The sequence below is a fragment of the Lissotriton helveticus genome, chromosome 7, assembly GCF_964261635.1.
Source record: "Lissotriton helveticus chromosome 7, aLisHel1.1, whole genome shotgun sequence".
Lineage (NCBI taxonomy): Eukaryota > Metazoa > Chordata > Amphibia > Caudata > Salamandridae > Lissotriton > Lissotriton helveticus.
Genome location: NC_136068.1, coordinates 1698803220 through 1698826456, shown reverse-complemented (window position 1 = coordinate 1698826456; position 23237 = coordinate 1698803220). Strand labels below are relative to the sequence as shown.

Here is a 23237-nt window from a genome sequence, read left to right as displayed (position 1 = left end):
GCACCATCAGTACTTTGTCCCAGTACTAGGACGTAGCCTGTTTTAAAGCTGCATGGTAATGAGCTGCCCTCTAGTTTCTGGAAGAAGTGCTAAATCCTTGCAAGAAGGCTCCAGACTGGTGGGGCCTCTCGATGCGGCACTTTTTCGAGTAAGCAGGGGATTTTCCACAACCACCAGACTTTAATTAAAGCCACCTTCTTGTCGTGCATTAGATTACACCTAATCACCTGGGTCTGGAGCTAAATTGGAACTAAGTACTTTTGCTGCATTGGGAGCAATTCTGTACTATGTTGCTGTATTCTATCAACCCTACCCAGCTGTACTGCTGCTGCGCCAACACTGGAATTCCACCTGGGCTGCAATAACCTTCTTCCAGTCCTGGATCCAACCCTTATCCTGCTCTTCCATTGATGGAACTGGGCCTGTACAGTATTATCACTGCTATTCGAGTACTGCCATTCTGAGTGCGCACACTGGCCTACGTCACAACACCGCCTGGCCGGAAGATCGCTGTCATTGGCTCATGCCAACATGGGGGCCCGGGTCAAATGCGGAGGGTCAACGTGGGCATGCACATCGTTTTTAAGAGTTCGATCAATACACTTGTAACAACTAAAAATGCACAGGGGTGTCAGGAAGGGGTTTCTACACATTGAAATCTGTTTTCAGTGTGGAGAAAAAATGAATGAAAAATCAATTGCATGCATTGTTGGCATTTCCAAACGACTGTACACAACACACCAGCAGGCATACATGGAAAAGGACGGACTCCTGCGCATACTTCTGGAACACAGGCATAGTTGATGCACTCTTGAAAATGTTTCTTAATTCCTGCTGTTTACACGTCTGTTCACAGGTGAGGTTGTACACCTTCAAGAGCAGATCTGCAAATATGTCTCAGAATCCACCCGTCTGACTCCTATGAAATTCAGTGGAATTCCAAAAGTACTCTAGCTGGAAATTCTTGGGAGTACACTCTTGCTTAATCATGTGTGCCTGCATAAGGTACACCAGCACTTATCTCTGAATAAAGACATTTGACTCAAATGAATATTCTGTACTTTCCCTGTGGAGAAACTGCTTCCCCAAAACTCTCATCAGTTTTGTGGGTGTTTCTTCCCTGGTCCCCCTCGCGGATACGCGTTTGTTGTCACTCATGCGGATTAGGTGTAAAAGCATTTTAAGGTTTGGTTTGGGGGAAACTACCTGTGTAAATAGTGGCCTCCCTAGAAAGAGAAAGTGATGGAAAGTGGGTTATTAGTAGCGGTAAATATGCATCTAACACTGGCAATAAGGCCACTAACAGTCTAGGGCTCAGAAGAGGTCTCAGTAAATTATTCGCATGCTCAACTCTTGGTAGCTTAGCTGTGAGCAAGCAGGCTCAAATTAAGAGAAAGGTATAAAAAGCATTAAAAACACCAAATTCAGTAAATAATTAGGACACAACACACAATAAAAATCCCACACCAATTTATAAAAACAGGAAATATGTTTATCTATATAATGAGACCAAAACATCAGAAATCTAATTTAAGGAACCAGAGATATGAATTTCTAAAAATGTATCCCTATATAGCACGTGGAAACCTATAGCACCACCTTGGGACATCTGGTCACTCTTGGGCGGGACAAAGTCAAAGTTTCAGGCCAACCACGATGCAGCCCTGCTCGGACATCCCTCGCAGTAGGCCTCGGTCGAGATGTTACCTTCTGACATGTAAACTTTTCTGGAGCTTTTTCTGCCAGTGTCCCACGATGCTCTTCACCAGTCCGGGTTCAGTGAGGGTTCGCCAGCTTGGTTATCAGGGAGCTCCCAGTCAAACTCTGGAAATCGGACCTCTGAAGCTTTTCAGTGGGATTAACCTGCAGACCAGGACGGCTCGCGGGTGAAGGTGGGTGGCTTGGCTCTCTTGGTTGAGTAGGTCCCCTTATGGAGCTTTTTTCCAAAGCTTCTCCAAACGTCTTGAACTTCTCCCTGAAGTTCCTCTTGAGGGTCCAAAGTGTTCAAAACACAATCCAAGGGTTTGGAATCTCCAAGATGGTCCTTAAAAGGTTGGGACCACTATGCACCTGGACAAAACCCTTACAAATCCAATGCACACACTCCAGACAGGGGGTTCTTGTTGGTGATAATCCAGGTGAGATCTGTTGACCTGTAGCTTGCCAGGAGTCCACTCTTTATTCCTCTTGAAGCAAGGTACATCCAAAGGGCTGTAGTTCTAGATAATGCAGCAGGCTCAGCCAGTCAGAATGCTGGGCATGATGGTGCAAATAAAGTTTCCAGCTTGGCAATCCTTCTTCTTCTCTTAGTTTCAAGCAGCAGATCTGAGAGGCTCTGCTCCACACACATATTTATTTATTCTCACGGGTCAAGCAGGAGAGCACTCCTGTCCAATGAGGTGCTGGTGCTGTACGACACCCCAGAGCATGACCACTTTCTCCAAAGTGTGGCATAATATTCTCCCAGAAAGCGCTATTTTTCCAAAGTTCAGTATGGCTGAAATCTCAGCAGAGGAGCAAGATCTAGTTAAGCCAACCTCCAGTATAGCTCTTCTCCACCCACCATCTGCAAATTCCTACCTTAAGCCTGCAATCTGGATAGGTCAGAGGGGCTGTGGGGTACATGGGCCTGGTTTTCCTTGTCTGTCCTAGCCCCGGTTGAATCTCCATGTTTTACGACCCCTCAACCCTGTTATGACATTCCTGCGTAGCAGAGCTTTCCCTAACATATAGACTCTCTCTGGGTGAAACTCTTATCAAAAACGCTGCCTGGCTAATCCTGTTAACTCTGACAAATGAGGGGAGACCACAGGAAGGCTGAATTTGGCTTACAGACAAGAAATACTTATAACTTATTTTCTGTATATTTTAGGGGAAAGTCAACAATAGCATAATATTGGATTCATCAATACCATTTTTCTAAGTCCCTGAGTGATATGTTTTGTTAATTCCTAGCAATAGTTATGCATTAATAAACTATTGCCATGTTAACCTTTGTGGTTTGTGATCTACGATGGAGAAAATGAAATGTGCAATTTCCCCAGCACCAGGACCCATAACACATATTTTATAAAAACCCTGCTTATAGCTACATGACCCTCTGTCCCTGAGACACCTAGGGGAGACTTTCAAGATCCTGAATATGCAAAAATAGTATAGATGCTCACCCCACAGTGCGCCTAGCACAAACTTAGACGTTTGGGGAGCACTTTAGTACAATGGGGACAGTGAAATTTGCAATTTCTCTATCCCCAGAGCACATACAACCTCTTTTATAAGGACTCTCCTTATAAGTACATGACCTCTCACACTTGAGACATAGTTTGCCCTCATGTATGTGGGTGTTTTTACTGTGTTTTCAACATAGCACTGGCCCTGGTTAGGCAGAGCCCAGGGACAGTCAGAGTCAGTTACAACTAGTACCAGTCAGAAAAATATGGGGGGCACAGGGAAAACAGGATGACTTCGTAACAGAAACTAAATAGGTAGCAATGGAAGCAAAAGTAAGGACGAGAGAAAAAAGATGGGCAGACAGAACCAAGCAGCTTCTGAATGTTCAACATATACAGGTGGGCGCTTACCGAAGCACCCAGAAACACAGTCTTGGAATCAAATTAGTTCTTCATCGAAATTCTAAATTGTAGGTGTAATTTCCATGTGAACAGCCCATAGTTATGAGAGAAAAATCCCACCAATGCTGATTCCGTGAATCAAAAACACAGTTTGTTGTTGTCATATCTGCTGTCATTTGTACACCTACACTGAACGATTTGGTTGCATCATGTGCTGTTTACCAAACGGACTAGTGGTTATACTGTTTATCTTTCACATCCTGTTTGCCCGCTTTTTATTTGTGTTTAGGAAAAGCCAAGGCCTCCTGCAGCTCAGTGTCCTGCCGGAAGAAGGAGACATGCCAGCTCATCAATGACAGCCCAGTGTGTGTCCCACAGTCAGAATCTGTATGCTGGGGGTGGGGAGACCCACATTACCACACATTCGACGGCCGCAACTACGACTTCCAGGGCACCTGCACCTACACCATCGCCAAGACCTGTGGTGCGGACAACACTCTGCCAGTGTTCCACATTAAGGCAAAGAACGAGAACCGAGGCAGCACCAGTGTATCCTACGTCAGCTTTGTAACCATTGAAGTCTACGACTACACCATCTCCCTGATCAGATTTGAATACGGTCAAGTCAGGGTAAGGCGACTGAAGCTGAGTTGTTTATTTATCCAAGAGTTTTATAAAGCGCTTTACAGTAGCATTTAATCATTTCAGCGCACTAGAGATGTTAACTGTGAATAGTTTGTGACAGCGGGGAGGCGCTGTTAAAAACACATATGTGCACATTGGAGTCTGAAGCTTGTCTGTAGTCTACATCCGATAGCCCAATCCAGGAGAATGTATTAATTGAGACTGAGCCAGCAAGACAGCAACTTTCGGATACACTGCCTGTTTCCTATCAACTGATCCGAGTGGGGGGGGGGGAGTTTGAGAGGGGGGAGATTAGTCGAAATGTAACATAAACATGGATCATCGCGCAAAATAATTATTATAAAGTGGACACAAATTCATTGTTTTAATCAATTGTGTCATAACAATTACTACAATCCTTGGCATAAAAATAAACGAGTTCAGTACAATTGCCAGATTACATTCCATGCAGCCGCTGGCCGTGGAGGGAGTTACGGTGGGGCAGGGAGTCGGGGAGGGGGAGGGGCAGGTTGGAGGGACCTAAAAACTGGCATATGGATAACTTCAGGTAAGTACACAATTTAACAGCCGCGGGCCGTGGTGGGAGTTACGGTGGGGCAGGGAGGCGGGGAGGGGGAGGGGCGGGGTGGAGGGTGCGAAAAACAGGCATATGGATCATTGCAGGTAAGTACACAATTTGATTAATGAAACGAAATTCGTAGCGCGCACTGCATTGCTTTTTGCCATGCAGTGCGCGCTACGAATTTCGTTTTATTAATTAAATTGTGTACTTACCTGCAATGATCCATATGCCTGTTTTTCGCACCCTCCATCCCGCCCCTCCCCCTCCCCGCCTCCCTGCCCCACCGTAACTCCCACCACGGCCCGCGGCTGCAATTTAATTAATAAAACGAAATTCGGAGCGCGCACAGCATCGCATTTTGCGATGCAGTGTGCGCTACGAAATTCGTTTTAATAATTAAATTGTGTACTTACCTGCAATTATCCATATGCAGGTTTTTAGGTCCCTCCACCCTTCCCCTCCCCCTCCCCGCCTCCCTGCCCCACCGTAACTCCCTCCACGGCCCGCGGCGGATTCCATGTCCATAAAACTATTCAGTAAAATCCATTGCATCTTAGTGTACGATACCAATACGTTTCCCACTAAGAAGTTCTTTGTAACTTTGTTGAGTACAGGAAACCTAGCAAATAATAAGGCTATACTGGGTTCCGACTATCTGATGTCAAATAAATTACAAAGTGGTTGTGCCGCTATAAGGCTAAAAACGTATTGCATGTACAAAAAATTAATGTAGCAATAGCAATAGGTACATATCTATTTTACAAGAGATTTCAAAAGAAAAACAAAGGACCATGGGCCCGATGTAGGTCGCCAATTACCGGTCGGAAACTTCCGGTTTCGTCCGTTACCGACCGGTAATTGTTTTTTTAGATGTAGGGGGCCCGAATTTTACCGAATCTGTAAATTTACCGATTCTGTAAATTTACAGATTCAGTAAAATACCGACTCGGTATATTTACCGAATCGGTAATTCCAGATGTAGGTGGCACTTAAAATAGTGCCACAGGCCCTTAGGAATTCGTTATTTACCATGACATACTATGTCATGGTAAATAACAGATTCCTGTGTACATGCACATCTGTGCATGTACACCTGTGCCATGTGGCACACATACATGCCCTATGGGGTGTAGGTAATATTACCGAATTAATTACAGAATCGGTATGATTCGGTAATTAATGAATCAGTATTTACAGATTCTGTAATTGCCATTGATTCCTATGGGCCTTGAGGCCCATAGGAATCAATGTCAATTACCGAATCGGTAAAACCGATTCGGTAAAATTACCGAATTTGCAAGGGGGACAGGGTGTCACTTTGACACCCTGTTGCACCCCTGATTCTGGCTTGTGTGCCATGTGGCACACATACATCTGGCTTGTGTGCCATCTAGCTTGTGTGCCATGTGGCACACATACATGCCCCGCATGTATGTGTGCCACATGGCACACAAGCCAGAATCAGGGGTGCACACATAGGTACATGCCCTGCCTTCCACCTGACCAACAGTAATACATTGAACATTCCATTACAGCATAACTAGAATGTAGAACATTACCATTCAAGTATACACACATTTTAAAGGGATAATAACTAATAACTAACATACTACAACCTTCCATTTGCTTCACCCCTCAGGACTTACCCTAGGGGTGCTCTAGTGGCAGTGAAAGGTCCCCAAAGGATGGCTAGTGATTTAGAAAGGCCAGCCTGAGCATTGGCACAATTGTGCACATGGCCATGGCAATCAGGACCCACATTTTAAAACATCAGGTAATCACCACTTCATAAAATCTGTAGGAAGGGTGCGCACACTTTCACACTGTATTTTTAGTGGGAAAGTTCCCAGCGCGCTAAGGCGACAACAAGAGAATCAGCAAAACCCAGGAGGAAAATGCAAAATGTTTCGGGAAACACTTCCTGAAGAGTATCAGGTCTAACAGATAGTATATGTAATTGCTGAAGAGTCCTCATCCTCTGACATAATGTGAAAGGGTAAGTAAAGGCATCCAGTTCTATCACCAGTGTTACATTAATGTAAATATTTGCCTTTAGTGTTTGACATGTGTGGTGGTTATGTTTAGATGATGGTTATTTTAGAATGTGTTGACAGCAGGTCAAGATAATAGGTTGAGAATGTGGTCAATTGTAATGGAGATTAAAGAGGATAGTTGATGATAATGATGAATTGTAGTACTGCTGAAATTGTGGGTGGGAATTTTAACCAGTGATGTTGATGACGGTTGAGTGTGATGAAGTTGATGTGTGGGCAACGATGCTAGCCTAATGGTGAGGCATAAACCCTTGTTGCGAGGTCTGTAGTATAATAATAATAATAGGTTTGGTATAGATAATCTGACCTTTTTATGAAGGCTATTTTTCTAACGCGCCTCATGTTACCATGATAACCATTGCTTGCTTTTGCTAACGCGCCTCATGTTACCATGACAACCAGTGCTTGCTTTTGTAGGTGAACAATGAGAAGTTAAGTCTTCCTGTTATCCTGAACGATGGTAAACTACGGCTTTATCAGTCCGGAGGAAACATCCTCATTCAAACTGATTTCACTCTCAAAGTGTACTATGACTGGAATTACTTTCTAAAGGTCGAAATCTCAAGCAGCTTTTTTGAAAGTATTTGTGGATTGTGTGGCAACTACAATGGAAACCCCAATGATGACTTCATGATGCCCTCGGGATTACTGGCTCCGAATCCAATTGACTTTGGGACAAGCTGGAAGGTAGAAGACGGTGACCGTTTCTGTTGGCACAATTGCAATGGTGTGTGCAAGACCTGCAGCGCAGACCTGGTGAAAAAGTATGAAGACCAGGCTGCCTGTGGACTGATAACCAAGTTGGTGACTGGACCTTTCAGAGAGTGCCATGCAGTAATTGACCCCAAAATTTACATGGACAACTGTGTCTATGATATGTGCATGAATGATGGATTCAAGCAAATTTTATGCGGGGCCCTGAAAACATACACTGATACCTGCCAGAGAAAGAACATCATGGTCTATGAATGGAGAAGCATAGCTGGATGCCGTGAGTAGAGACCTTCATTTACCTGTCATGCAAATGTAACCGTGAAGCAACGTAGAATATGTGCAATTTATCTCATCTGATTAATTCTAAACACCCGTTTTATTGAGCATAACTGCATTAGATAGAGGTCTAAACGTGAGGCAGAAAAGCACCCCATACTCTGTGAAGTAAGGAGTGCGGTGTCCTAAAGATTTTCTGTGCACTCTAAGACTAATGTATTTGTGCGTATCCCCCAATGTTTCAAAGATCATTATGAGAAACTGAAGAATGTATGAACAGTAGCTTCCACTCTCTATCGCAGAGCTATTTGTTCTGTGAAACTTGACATGATCACTAGGGAGACAGAGGAAGTCTGAGAGCTGGAAAGTCGTGGGCTATGTCAAACCTGTGAGCCTCATGAAGCTTTTCACATTCTGATCAATCTTGAAATTTTGAATGACTCTAAAAACTGGTGGGTGATGATGAACCTTTATGATTATAAAGCGGGTATTTTCTTCAGATGGCCAAGTAGGTACATTTTGGGGTCTTCCTTAAAACAAAAAGTGGTGCTAAAAACACAAGACACTAATGGGGTTTTTAAATTAGTGCTACTAATGGACGTACATACTGTAAATAAATAGGTCATTTTTAGATCCTATGCATCACTTATTTTGTAAATAATTTGATGGATTAAAGACTCTATGGTTTAGAACAGAATCGGGAAATGTGATATTCAGCTAACAAATAAACTCATAGCAAAGGGCCTTAGAAATGTCTTTGACATATTTTATTAAAAACAATAAAGGCATAGTCACCAAGTCATTATCATTTGGCAGTGGTGTAAAAATCGTCACCTGTGTTAGGCCACGTCGGATTGGGAGGGGATCAAGTTATTTAGATTGCATTTGCTGTTAACACAAAGAAGTTGCTCAGTTGCCAGCCTTTTTATAGATTTATAGAATTCAGGGGGCAATGCAGATTAATATTCATATTATCTTCTACATTGTAATAATCCAGAGGAAGTTGAGGCCCTAACAATGTCAAAGTGATGTGCAAATGTCACTATGCAATCTTTCACAAGTAATTCAATCAAGAGTAAAGATGAAAATAGCAAACCACTATTTGCCACAGTTAGACAAGTAACATTACCATGTCATTTCTTCTTGTAGCTGTCCAGTGCCCACCGAACAGTCAATTTGTGACATGCGGCAGTGCTTGCCCTGCAACTTGCAACGATGATGCAATTCCTGAAAAATGCTCTGAGGCTTGTGTGGAGTCCTGCCAGTGTAATCCAGGCTTTGTCCTCAAAGAGGGCAAGTGCATTGCCAAGAGCACCTGCGGCTGTGTCTTTGAAGGGCGCCAGTACGCCCCAGGTCAGAAGTTCTGGGGCAATGATAAGTGTACGAAACAGTGTACATGCAATCCAGTGACCAACAAAGTGGAATGCAAAGAGACCAAGTGCAAATCAACTGAAAAATGTGATGTGGTCAAAGGCATCCGAGACTGCTACCCCATAAGCTATGGCACCTGCTCAGCCTCTGGTGACCCACACTATGCCACCTTTGATGGCGTGAGATTCAACTTTATGGGTACTTGTGTCTACCAGTTTGCAGGACTATGCAAGAAGAGCGATGATTTGGTGGATTTTCAAGTTTTTGTCCAAAATGATAATCGGGGAAGCAAAGTTGTATCTTACACATCCCTTGTGCAACTCAAAGTGTGTGATTTTGATATCATCATCAGCAAGGAGTACCCTAACAAAATCATGGTATGTATATATATATATATATTCTGGTAGATTTACTAAATAATATGTTGACAAATATCACTGTTCATGACATTTACCAACAAGCATCCTATGAGTAATCAAATACCCATTAAGGTTCAAATGGGGAGATACTGGAACCACCCTCCGAAGCAATTATTATTTTGGATATGTACATGCACTTCCAAAGCTGTCTAGCTATTTTAGACTTGATAAAAAAACATGTGAATTATAGAACTTTACAAACATTAAAGTCTGATAGGAAAATCTTTCAATTGTATTGTGTAGCCTAGGTTCAGTTTGAATTAATAACTACTGAAATTTCTAAGGCAGTGGAAACGTTTCACATTACACTGCGCTTAAGTGCGTAAAAAAACAATTTGAGACTAAGTGCTATATCCACAGTCACAATATTAGGATATGAGGAAATGCATGATCATAAACTGCAATAATGAGTTTGGAAAATCTGCCAGTACGATGGATTATCTTCCATCAACAATGAAGGAGTAAGGACATGAAAAGGAGCGGTACAGCGCATATTCCTAACAAATGCACGCAATGCCAACTTATCTGAAGGTTTGCAGTATGCATAAACATTTAGAAGGTAATTTCTTACCCTGCAAATACATGTAAAAAATGCTCCGAGAAGGACTGGAGTAAGTAGTATTGCATGAAAAGAAATGGTTGGTTGTAGAATGATATTCTCAGAGGATGTAGCGGAAGGGGTGACTTCAAAGTGAAAATAGTTTCTCTGCACATACAAACATAATACATAAATTGCAATTGCTGGTTTTCTCATCATGCAGATGTTTTTATCTAGTGAAAATTCCCAGACAGTGAATGTTGCAAAGCAGGAGCACTCCTGGACATCTATAACTCAATCCCCAAAAATCTGAAATGTACTTAAAGTATAGCAGAAAATCTATAGGAGAAGATATATTACTTTTGCAGCCAGCCTTTGTGCATCAGGTCCGACTTGTTGTGATCATCCAAGTTGTACTGGACTCCGATCTCACTGTGATACAAATAGGAAAAGCATCAGGCATAGTATCACTCTATAAAACTGCAATGTAACAAGACAAAATGCAGACCGAAAAACGAAATTAGAAGCCGTCCTAGGAAGTCAAGACTCCAACAGGTACATGCATCATTGCACCCGTTTGCGATTCCTAAATTGCGAAAATTAAGGAATCGCAAATTAGAAATCGCAAACGGCAATGCATGAAAAATTCGCAAATATTTTTGCGATTTCTCAATTTTCCTTATATGCGATTCACATTTTGCGAATCGCAATTAAGGAAAACATTCCCATTGATTGCTATGGGCCAAAAGGCCGATAGGAATCAATGGGAAGGCATTAACATTTTGCGATTTTCATTTTGCGAATCGCAATTTGTTAATGCATTTCAAGGGTGCTGAGGGGGGTCCAAAGGACTCCCCCCCTGCACCCTTGAAAGGATAAGTGCAAGTTTCACACACACATGTCCAAAGGACATGTGTGTGTGTAACATGACACTTTCAAAAATGCTTTTTTGAGCATTTTTGAAAGATTTTGCAAATTAACACGAGGGTCAACCTCATGTTAATTTGCTCCTCCTATTTGCGAATTCGCATTTTTTTAAACATTCTTGCAATGCATTTAAGGAATCGCAAAAATTGTATATATTGTATATAGCTTTATTTCGAAATATTTCATTTCATAAAAGCATTACAATAAAACAGATACAGAGTAAAAACAATTATTGAGTTTAAAATCACGAGAAAAAATCGTTTAAAAGGTGCAATATACAACAGTGCTAAAAGACGTCCATCTTAGGACAATCATAGGGACACATACTTAGTCGACCTTAGGGGATGGAATAGGACACAACAATGGGTAAATGAGCCGATGGATTGTAAAATGGAGCCATTTACTGGAGGATCATCATCCTTGCGGATCTGATCCTCCAGGCCCACCCCAGATATTTCGCCAGGCCGCATGCGAGCAAGGGTTGGGGGTCTGATCTTAACAGATATAATGCCTCCGCATATGACCGTGTACCCAGCCTCAAACAAAGCGGTTTCAACCATCTACGGCGAGGACTAGAATATGCGGGACATACAAACATTAAATGGGAGATGGATTCGACACTGTTTGCACAGAAAGGGCAAGTTGATACAGTTTGCCAGGGGGGTTTCCAATTTGCTGTCCATGATCCCAGGGGCAGAACACCGACCCTGAATTTAAAATACAACGCCCTATCTGTTGGGTTAGAAATCACATCCAGATAGTACTCTCTATAGGGACGGCCTTTGAATGTCAAAAACTCTACCGCAGATCTACATAGGTTGGTTTGTTTAGATCTCTCGTTATCCACCCACGCCCAGAATAATTTCTTTAGTAATTGTTTGGGTGGCGAAGATCTGTTGGCCCAGGCGTCATCCAGGCCGAGTTCGCAGAGCAGACGCTTTACTTCCAAGAGCCAACCGATCTTATACCAACCCGAGGTGGAGAGGAGCTCGCGAAGAGCGTCTGCATAGCTCGAGAGTTCAGGAACATTCCATATGCGGGCCCACAGGAGGAGGGGGCGTAACTTCGCCTGCTCAGCTATGGAACGTGTACCAGTATCAAATAAAAGAGGGAGAGTTGGGGAGCTATGGGGGAGCCTCATTAAATCTTTGTGGAATTTGTTCTCAAGATGGAATAGAGTGTCAAATTTCTGAGTACCCCACAACTCCGCCCCATACAGAGCCGCACTCACAGCTTTTGCCCTATAAATGTCAAGTATCACCCCAATGGGCTTGAGCGAGGAGGCACGGTGTTCTTTTAGTAGGGCGCCCGTGACCCTCCTATGAGCCAGAATAATCTTTTGATGGTGCGCCTTCCAGCTCATAGAGTCACAAAGGCGGATTCCTAAATAATCAAATTCCCTTACCCTTTCTAAGGGAACTGAATCCAGGGATGGAGGGTGGACTGTCTTTCTAGGGGGATTCAATACCAGGAACTTAGTTTTGCTGATATTAATAGCCAAGCCCCTGGTAACACAGAAGCCCTGAAACCTAGTTAGCAGGGTTTGAAGGCCCACCGGGGATTTTGAAATCAACAGGGTATCATCTGCAAACAGGAGTGTTGGTATCTTCCTGCCCGCCAGGGAAGGTGCGTCTGCAGGTAGCTGGAGCAGATGCTCCACCACTCCGTTTAGATATAATGAAAACAGAGTGGGGGCTAGCACACACCCCTGGCGGACCCCCCTGTCTACAGAGATGCGAGATGTTTTTTCGCCCTGCGCACCCCATCTAATTCTAGCAAAATTTTCCTCATGGAATTTAATAATTAGTGCCAGCAAGTAAGCGGGCATACCCAAACCCTCAAGAACAGCCCACAGTTGGTTACGTGGGACTAGGTCAAAGGCAGTCCGCAAATCTATAAAGGCAAGATACAGACTGCCCTTGCCCAGTTTAACCACTTTCCAATACAACATAAGGAAGCGGAATGTCTGCTCAATTGTGCCGGTACCAGATCTAAAGCCGGCCTGGAAGTCAGACAATACCTTCGCTCCCTCCGCCCATTGGAGAAGCCTCCCTAAAACCACCTTCCCTGCTACCTTCTGGGTGGAATCAAGCAGACTTATGGGTCGGTAGTTGGCAGGGTCATCCCTACACCCTTTTTTAAAAATTGGGACAACTTCCGCGCCCCTCCAGGAATCCGGGAATCCACCGCCCTCCAAGGCCTCATTTAGGAGTTTGGCAATGAGTAGGCTCCACTCCTCTATGTTTATGCGCAGCAGGTCGCCAGGAACTCCATCTGGGCCCGCTGCCTTATTGGGCACAATGGACCTAATTGCTACTTCTACTTCCTTAGCTGAAAAGGTAGAGTCAGAGTGTAAGCTGTTAACCGATATTATGTGGCTTTCGCCCCTGCAGTGGCCCCTAGCCCCCGGAGAATTAGTGTAAAGTTTTGAAAAATGGGCCAGCCAAGCATCCCCTGTAATATTGCAAGTCAACAATGAGTCAACCGGCCTGTCCCTGCCTCTAAACAAGGCCCAGAAGGCCCTTGAATCCTTCCTGGATCCCGCATCCATTAATTCGCTCCAGAAATTAGTTTCGTGGGTTGCCCTTGCCACCTCTTGGGCTTTTCTGTATTCCTTCCTAGCGGAGGAAATCAAACCAGGGTCTTTCAGGCCTACTGCTCGGATAAGGTTACTTTTGGCCAGGCGACAGGCAGGTGAATACCATTGATCTCTTCCCCTTAATACAGTTCTCCGCCTAGCCCCACCCCTTCCCTGGGGAGCTAAGAACAGGTTGCCCAGTGATGCGATAATCTCCGTGAAGGTAGTTAGGACTGCTTCATCGGAGTCCAACGTACTCAAGGTACCCTTGGCTTCCAGCATTATGGTTCTTGCTTGGGCCATTCTTGATTCATCCAAAGCAACTTTGGCCCATTTCAGCCGTCTGCCACAGTTGGATGGGACAACTTCATTGGATGATTTCCAGGTGGATCGAGGCGATGCTAAATCGCCTGCCTCCCATGGGAGAGCAAGTGATAAAACCAGGGGATTGTGATCACTGTCCGCTGTTTGTTGGACCTCCATATCGAGAAAATGCTCCCACAGATTGTGGTTCAACAATATATAGTCTATTCTAGAGGTGTGGCCCACCCTATTATAGGTGTGCGCACCCCTAGTATCTGATTTGGAACGGCCGTTTGTGGCTCTTAGGGCATATTCCAAGCAGAGAGAGTTGATATCGATAGCCTTCTGTGACCATTTTTTAATGGGGTCGAGATCAAGCAAGGGAATACCTCTCTTGACATCATCCTCCCAAGTGTCCAAAATATCTTCACAGGCCAGCGGTTCGAAGCAACAATTAAAATCACCAGCCAAAAGGATAAAGGAATCAATCTCGCAACCCCGAAGCTCTTCTTCAACTCCAGAAGAAAATAGAGGAGAAGAGTCCCCCCCCCGACCCCCCCTGACATATAGGTTAAACAATTCCATAATCCTACCCCCCGGGCACCGAATGGTAAGTCTCAGCAGGTCTGGCGATTGGGTGTTGATATGTTTTATGGTAAGCCCCAGAGAGATACTGACCCAGACAAGAAGGCCACCAGAAGGGCGTCCTTTATTGCCTTTTAGCTTGGAGGCCGGCACATGGTACGTCGCAAAACCAACCCTGTGCACGGGCTCCAAACACCAGGTTTCCTGTAGGAGACAGATCCCAAAAGGCTCCACAAAAGAATTCCAGTCAGGTTTATTTAGATTGCGCACAAGCCCCGCCACGTTCCAGCTTAAGATCTTGAGCGAGGAACTGCCTACCGAGCTTATGCAAGGTTGGGCGGCAGTAGCTGGGTACACAACATCAAGACCGTCAAGCCGGGGATGCTGGGAATGAGCCACAATTTCCAGCGAGTCCTGGGCTAGCAAGATCGCTGCTGAGGAAGAACTAGCATTGCCATCGAGCAAGGGAGGATGCAGCAGACCCCGAACAGGGGTGGCCAGGGGCGTGACCTGGGTCAGAGGACCAATGCCGCCCGAGTCCAAGGTAGTATACAGTGGTGAAGACACAACCTCCACCTGCGGGGTATTAGATTTAGGAAATGGAGCCGGCGCAAGGGGTGTTACAAGTCAATCCACATCTTCAAGGCTGGCAAACCTATTAAAGGTTGTGATACCAAGCCAGCCACTAGCTGAGTTGTGTTCCCTAGGGGCAAACCCCCAGCTAGGCTGCTGGGGAACCAGAGTCCAATTGCCCCCCTGAGGGTGCACCATCCGTGGTGGATAAAAGAATGACAAGGGCCTCGGGGCAATAGAAGAGCCCCCATTCTGGCTCACCCAGGAGCAGATGTAGTTGGCTGTAAAAACATCATCAAAAGTTACGACTATGCAGTCCCCAGGGATTGATTTCATGGTTGTTCCCACCCACGGGACTCTGCGAACCATTGTGACTCTGCTCTTCCTACCATTAGGGATGGGTCTGTGGGAATTGAGCCAATGCATGACTTTATTATGGAGGGATTGCTGATGCTCATAGAGGCCATTCTGTATTTCCGGCACCCCCGTCAATACTGCCACGTAGTCGTTGGCTTCCGGTGGAAGATCGATATAACCACCTCGGAAGTTGCTCTTAAAACTAGGACCCCCCATAGAACGCGTACTAAATTTATTTTGGGAGGTGTGTGCAGAACGAGAGCTAGACCTAGTGGGATTCTGTGTTCTCGCGTTAACCGGATTGGCACGAACGTATGGTTGAGTGGTAGGGGCGCTTACGATATTGGCCCTAGGCTGGGGAGCCGGGATTGCAATGTCAACTCTCTTAGTCCGCGGTTTGGGAATGGGCTGAGTAGAACAAGGCACAGTGAGATTAGGCTGCAAACCTGGGATGACCGTGGGGGGGGGGATAGCTGCCTGGGCAACTCTATTGTTATCTATCAAACCCTGGTGTTCAAGGCCTCTCAGGCCAAGAGTGGCCAAAGCAATAATGCTTTTCTCCATCTCGAGGAGGTTGTTCTCTATTCGAGAGAGCCTTAGATCCAGGGGAGACAGTAGGCTTTTTAGGGTGTCCCAGACCGCTCCTATAAATTCTCTTTCCCTCCCTTCTTGGTCATTTAGGGCAGAGTCCAATCTCCTGCTAGGTGAGAAACCACCAGATGCCACAGAAGCAGTCCCCTCGTTGTTGGCACACCAAGTGGTCTGTGGGGCAATGGAGGGCATCCCTGTGCTACCATTAGCTGCTGTGCTACCCATATCAGACAAGTTACCTCCCCTCTTTAGAGTCTTTTTGTGTGGGGGGGATATGCTGGGTGAGCGTTTTCTTTTATTAGTGTTGCCAGGGATGCTATCTAACCCTCCATAGGTAGTGGAGGCAAAAGAAGAATCTGCCGAGTTTAGGATAGAGGTAGAAGCAACAGAAAGACTACCCACAACCGTTAGTTGACCCTCGGGCAAAGCAAGTGGACACAAAGGTGAAAGGGGGGTAGGTGAAACTGGGATCTTATGGACATCAACCTTAACTTCAGTTCCCCCTATATTATGAGCCCGAGTGGGAGTAATGGCAGATGCAATATGCCCAAGGGAAGATTTTTTATGGGTGGCAAATTCCAGAGCCAATTTTCTAGCAGCTTCTAGGTCAAGAGACACTCTAGATTGTAATTTGGTAATTTCATGGTCTATGGCAATGTTCGTTCGTGTAATGAAGTCATCCATAGGTCCATTCGGAGCTGGCCCCACCTTGGCCGCCCTGTTGCGGGTTACACGAGTACACATGTTAGCTAACAGTGTCGGCCAAATTGGGCCTCGCTAAGGGCAATCCCAAATACCAACAACAGCCAGATGGTGGAAAAAGGATGACAGAGGAGGGGCCCAGACCAGACCGCTCAGACCTCGAACGGCCTCAAACGGCCCGCTCTTTGCCCGGTCTTCGCCCGAGCTGCGTCCCGCGCTGCGGGAGGATGGATCCAAATTATACCGGCGTTCAGGGAGGTGGGCGGGCCGCCAGGGAGAGCGGACCGGAAGTAGATACCGGTCTAACAGGGACTCCTGGGTAATGGAGTCCCTGACGCTCGCAGCCCTGCAGCCCCCAGCCACAGATGAAAAACGGCTTGCCCCTTGGAGTCCTGGGCTAGTGCCCCACACAAACTCCGGCGCTGCGGCACCCGCGGAGCGGGTGCGGCGAGGTCCGGTGGCGGCTGGTGCAGTGTCCGGTAAGCGCGTCCTTGAAGTGCGCTGTCCGCTAGGTCAAGGAGTGTCCCACTGGAAATTAGGCAGCTGGCAGTTTTAAGGGGTCCTCAGGTGGGCGGTGGGCCGGCCGCCAGGGAGAGCGGACCGGAAGTAGATACCGGTCTAACAGGGACTCCTGGGTAATGGAGTCCCTGACGCTCGCAGCCCTGCAGCCCCCAGCCACAGATGAAAAACGGCTTGCCCCTTGGAGTCCTGGGCTAGTGCCCCACACAAACTCCGGCGCTGCGGCACCCGCGGAGCGGGTGCGGCGAGGTCCGGTGGCGGCTGGTGCAGTGTCCGGTAAGCGCGTCCTTGAAGTGCGCTGTCCGCTAGGTCAAGGAGTGTCCCACTGGAAATTAGGCAGCTGGCAGTTTTAAGGGGTCCTCAGGTGGGCGGTGGGCCGGCCGCCAGGGAGAGCGGACCGGAAGTAGATACCGGTCTAACAGGGACTCCTGGGTAATGGAGTCCCTGACGCTCGCAGCCCTGCAGCCCCCAGCCACAGATGAAAAACGGCTTGCCCCTTGGAGTCCGGGGCTAGTGCCCCACACAAACTCCGGCGCTGCGGCACCCGCGGAGCGGGTGCGGCGAGGTCCGGTGGCGGCTGGTGCAGTGTCCGGTAAGCGCGTCCTTGAAGTGCGCTGTCCGCTAGGTCAAGGAGTGTCCCACTGGAAATTAGGCAGCTGGCAGTTTTAAGGGGTCCTCAGGTGGGCGGTGGGCCGGCCGCCAGGGAGAGCGGACCGGAAGTAGATACCGGTCTAACAGGGACTCCTGGGTAATGGAGTCCCTGACACTCGCAGCCCTGCAGCCCCCAGCCACAGATGAAAAACGGCTTGCCCCTTGGAGTCCTGGGCTAGTGCCCCACACAAACTCCGGCGCTGCGGCACCCGCGGAGCGGGTGCGGCGAGGTCCGGTGGCGGCTGGTGCAGTGTCCGGTAAGCGCGTCCTTGAAGTGCGCTGTCCGCTAGGTCAAGGAGTGTCCCCCAAAAATGCGATTCCTTAAATGCAATCGCATTTTTAGAAATCGTAAAAATTGCGATTTCTAAAAAATTGTTTAATGCATCCAAAAAAGTGATTTTGGGATCGCAAACGGACGAATTTTGCGATTCGCACCGTTTGCGACTCCAAAATCGCTTGATGCATGTGGCTGCAAAGAACACAAAGGACAAATTTGCAAATATTTTTGCGATTTCTCAATTTTCCTTAATTGCGATTCACATTTTGCGAATTGCAATTAAGGAAAACCTTCCCACTGATTGCTATGGGCCAAAAGGCCCTTAGGAATCAATGGGAAGGCATTAACATTTTGCGATTTTCATTTTGCGAATCGCAATTTGTTAATGCATTTCAAGGGTGCTGAGGGGTGTCCAAAGGACCCCCCTCCCTGCACCCTTGAAATGTTTTTTTAAGTGCAAGTTTAACACACACATGTCCAAAGGACATGTGTGTGTGTAACATGACACTTTCAAAAATGCTTTTTTGAGCATTTTTGAAAGATTTCGCAAATTAACACGAGGGTAAAACTCGTGTTAATTTGCTCCTCCTATTTGCGAATTCGCATTTTTTTAAACATTCATGCATTGCATTTAAGGAATCGCAAAAATGCGATTCCTTAAATGCAATCGCATTTTTAGAAATCGCAAAAAATAGCGATTTCTAAAAAATTGTTTAATGCATCCAAAAAAGTGATTTTGGAATCGCAAACGGCCGAATTTTGCGATTCGCACCGTTTGCGACTCCAAAATCGCTTGATGCATGTGGCTGCAAAGAACACAAAGGAAAGTGGTAGTTCCTAAACTAACAACATAAAAAAAGAATGGAAAGGTTTTTGGTAGTGTGATGTATTGAAAGATGCAAGTGCAGGTTCTGCAGAGCCGCCAAAATAGTCGCCAGACTCTAGAGACACAAGAGGCAGATGTCTATGACTCATACAACTTATTTGAGCTCACAAGAGATATCTTGGGAATAGAGAAGACAGAGGAAGTTTCGAAAAGTAGAAGGGGACGGAAGGATGAAACTCAGCCTACAAATGTCTAGGAAGGGGATGATTAGAACAAATTATTACAACAAGGAGAAGGCCAGGTGAACTTGATGGACTATAAAGGGTACAAGAACAGCTGTAGAACCTCCTCACCAGTTTGCAGTTAGCCGTAAAGTAGCTGTTGAGAGAAGTTTACTTCCACATGTATTTGGGAAGCTTGAGGACGGGTCAGAGATGTATTTGTTGAAAGCATAGTTAAAGGGGCTTTATCACAAGTGAGCACACTTTCATCTAGATAATCATGATTATTTGGTACAAACTGACTCCTGGAACAGTTTAATGGTTGTGTGGTCTACTTCAGTCACTAGTGAATAATGTGTATTCTCCAACAGCGTCAGACAGAGTGGGTTATTATCCACTGTGGTGGACAGGTAAAAACAATGCTTGTTGGGAATGCATTTTCAAACTTTTTAGGAATCCGAAGAACTGTATATCATATATTACAAACGTGAGAGAGTGCAGAAGAAAAATGCAGACTATATAGGCGTGAAGGGAGTAGAGAGTTGCTGCTGAACGCAAGAAAGCAGGGTTCTAACCTGGCAAGAGGTGCAAGTGGGAATGACCCTAGATCATGACAGAAGATCTCTGATAAGAAGAATGGGCTGGATTCTAGAGGTGTGAATATCCCACAATTCCTTTTGATACCCAGATTGCAAAGTAACAACAGGTGGGGAGGTTTCTGGCATTACTATATCCTCTCAGCTACTCTAGGTATATTGTTGGCACTTTGAGTAGATGTTAACAGCAATTTACATTCTGATTTCTCTTTACAGCTGAATGGTTTGTTAATCAACCTGCCCTACAGCGTCGACAATGGCAAGCTCTCAATTTATAAGCAAGGATATCAATGCTATGTGCAAACCAGCTTTGGTCTACTCGTCACCTACGACTGGCAGTCCTACGTTTCAGTTAAAATCCCAAGCACGTATGCGGGTGCCGTGTGCGGTCTCTGTGGTGACTTCGACGGAGACAAAAGCAAGGAGCTGACCATGAAGAACAATATCTTAACAACCGATGCAACCGCCTTTGGGAAGAGCTGGAAGGTCAGAGACGTCCCTGGCTGCTCCGAAGCTGACAAGGCTGACTGTTCTGATCTGCCATCGGTGGAGAGGGAGCAGAGAGAGAAGAAAAAAGAGTGCTTTGTCCTGGTGGATCCTGCTGGTCCATTCCGGGACTGCCATGCTGTCATTGACCCACAGGGTGCTTTCAAAGACTGTGTGTACGACACTTGCTTCTACAAAGGGCGCCAGGACATCATATGCCAGGTCATCGCTAGCTATGCTGCGGCTTGCCAGGATGCTGGAATTAAAGTGTATGCTTGGAGGGCTGCCAAGTTCTGCAGTGAGTATATTCACAATTTACAGACAGGTAGTTACGATAACCTTTCAAAGTAGAGAGCGTGTTGCAATAAATGGCAGTGAGTGTACAGAAATCGACATTCCCTCAGAAAAAATGGTCACCAGCAGAATCCCAAATTCTCGAATTGAGGGAGACTCATATATTTAGGGCGTCTCCTATGACCTTCAGATTTCTGCAATACTCGATCAGACATTACTGTGCCAGCTTAAAAGAAATAATCCTCTGTACTTGCCACATGGAGGACAACAGTGGTCACGGCTTACTATAAACTGTTACTTTTTTAAACAGGTTCCGATTCATTACCTTAGGGTGCTATCTCAGGAGAGGGCACGATATGAAGTTTCTAATCTTCGTTTAAATGCTGAAGATGAGATACAGGGGCTCAGGTGTATGAGAAACTATTTGGGACAAGAGAAATAAAACATAGAGAAAAAGAACAGGGGACACATTATGTTAATGGAGGGTAATGGGACAGCAAAGAGGAAGGATAAAAGACTACAAGATTGAAAAAGGGGGAAATGTTGGAAAAGTCACTGAGTGAGTAAAGTAAAAACAGTCATTCAAACGGAAATATAAACTGTAGTAAATGAAAGAAGCAAATGTGTAGAAGACAAAGTTACTTGCTTGTAGAATTGAATCCCCAGGAGTCATGTTGTGATATGGATCCATCAAGAGACAAAATATGTCACTTCTTTCTGTCATGTAAAATGATTAGATTTGAGCATGTTATTTTCTTTTGACTTCTTTTTTGGAATCACTAGTAGGTTACTCTGAACTGTGAAAGTTACAATCAATGAAACATCTGTCTTCTTTCAACTATCCACACTCTTCTGAGTCAGACTGCAGATCTACACACATAAATGCAACAAGGCAACTATGTAAGGGAGCCATGGTTTCTCATGCCAGTCTTTGCTAATTCGTTCTCTGCTCTCTCTTAATTTTAGGTCCTGTCTGTGGTAAGAACAGCCACTACGAGGTGTGTCCCAATGGCTGCCCCACCACCTGCTCCAGCTTCACTCGCCGAGTGGAATGTAATGCAAACTGCAAGGAAGGCTGTGTATGTGACGAAGGTTTTGTACTCAGCGGAGGCCAGTGTGTTTCCGCCTCCCAGTGTGGATGTGAATACAACGGCATCTACTACAAGTCTGCAGAGGTCTTCTACCCCAATGGCCAGTGTTCCAATCAGTGCACCTGTAAGGCAGGTGGAAGCGTGGAATGCAAAGCATTCTCTTGCAATGCCAATGAGGAATGTAAGATAATCAATGGCATCCCAAAATGCCAGCCCATTGGCTCTGCTCAGTGCTCGGCAGCTGGTGATCCTCATTATCGAAGCTTTGATGGTCTGGCGTTCGACTTCCAGGGCACCTGCACATACACCCTCTCAAGAACCATTGCCCTCAAAAACAACTTGGTCCCCTTCGAAATCAGCGTTGAGAATGAAAAGTATGGGAACGGTAAAGTGGCAGTGACCAAGTTGGTTGTGGTTGACGTCTATGGATACAACCTCATGCTCATGCAGAACAAGCAAGGCATCGTCAGGGTAAGCCAGGATCATGATCCCATCACACTTTCCACTTTGCAAAGTACTTGTACAATCTTAACTCAATCAGTCATTCTTAAAATCATTGCAGGTTTCAAATGTGTATAATCCTTGCTCCTAGTATTGAACAACTACTCTTCTTAAGGATAATTTTAGAACAGAAGTAAAACAATAACACAACTACAAACTATTAATAAGAACTATAAACTCAGTGGTCACAAAAACAAACTATGGACACACACAGAGCAGGAAGAGGGTTCTTCTGCTGTGAGCTAGACTGTGCTAGATGGCACAGCCACAAGTGATTGCATTTGTGCATAAAGGCAGACACACCATGACCTGATGGATATCTGGGGGTATAGAGGTCTCATTTTTATGTGAACGTCAGCAGAAATCCCCAGTTCAGCACCTAGAAGGGTAAGACGGTTTCTGTAAGAATACTCGCATTCCTTGGGTTGCTTGGCACAGGTAGCGGGCTTCCCTCAGAGAAAAGTTATATATTGTATTTCACTGCACCAAAAATAAGCATTAAAGCTAACAAATCAGGTCAAAGCCCCAAACCAATTTAGTAATAACGTATACAATATAATGATTACAACATCAAAATGACAGTTGCTTAAGGTATTCATTTTTAAAGGAACAGTAAAAAGTGTGCTCAAGGAACAATGGGAAACCTGAAACCTAAAAGTGAATGTTATCCTTTGGATTAAGAGGGCCGGGTCTTGGCCACCGTTTCAGGCTCACCATGAGGGAGCGAGGGTTGGGTGAAGACTATTGGTACGCTTTGCTCAATAGTTATACTTTCTAACTTTGGGCCTGATTTTGAGTAAGGAAGGGGCCCTGCTGTCCGTCAGGGTGCACTACTGGACTACCTCCTACTATATATTGAGCTCTCCACTGGCCCTGTAAAGATCTCTCTGCCTTCAAAGGAGTCACCACCTTGGAGGTTCCTGTAGAGTCACTGAAAGTTTGCTGAGTCGCCACCCTCTCACACACCCACTATGGCCACTTTTCTGTTGCCTTCCTCTTCACCATTAG

General features: G+C 45.6%; 1 protein-coding gene across 1 annotated transcript in view; it reads left to right on the top strand.

The window, feature by feature from the left end:
* The window catches only part of LOC144770672 (IgGFc-binding protein-like), an 82713-nt gene that overhangs the window by 12636 nt on the left and 46840 nt on the right, over window positions 1-23237 (top strand). The window contains exons 3-7 of the mRNA XM_078655388.1: window positions 3862-4202; window positions 7251-7824; window positions 8973-9571; window positions 20074-20641; window positions 21604-22199. Coding sequence (XP_078511514.1) covers window positions 3862-4202; window positions 7251-7824; window positions 8973-9571; window positions 20074-20641; window positions 21604-22199 — 2678 coding nt within the window. The remainder of the gene's footprint in view (window positions 1-3861; window positions 4203-7250; window positions 7825-8972; window positions 9572-20073; window positions 20642-21603; window positions 22200-23237) is intronic.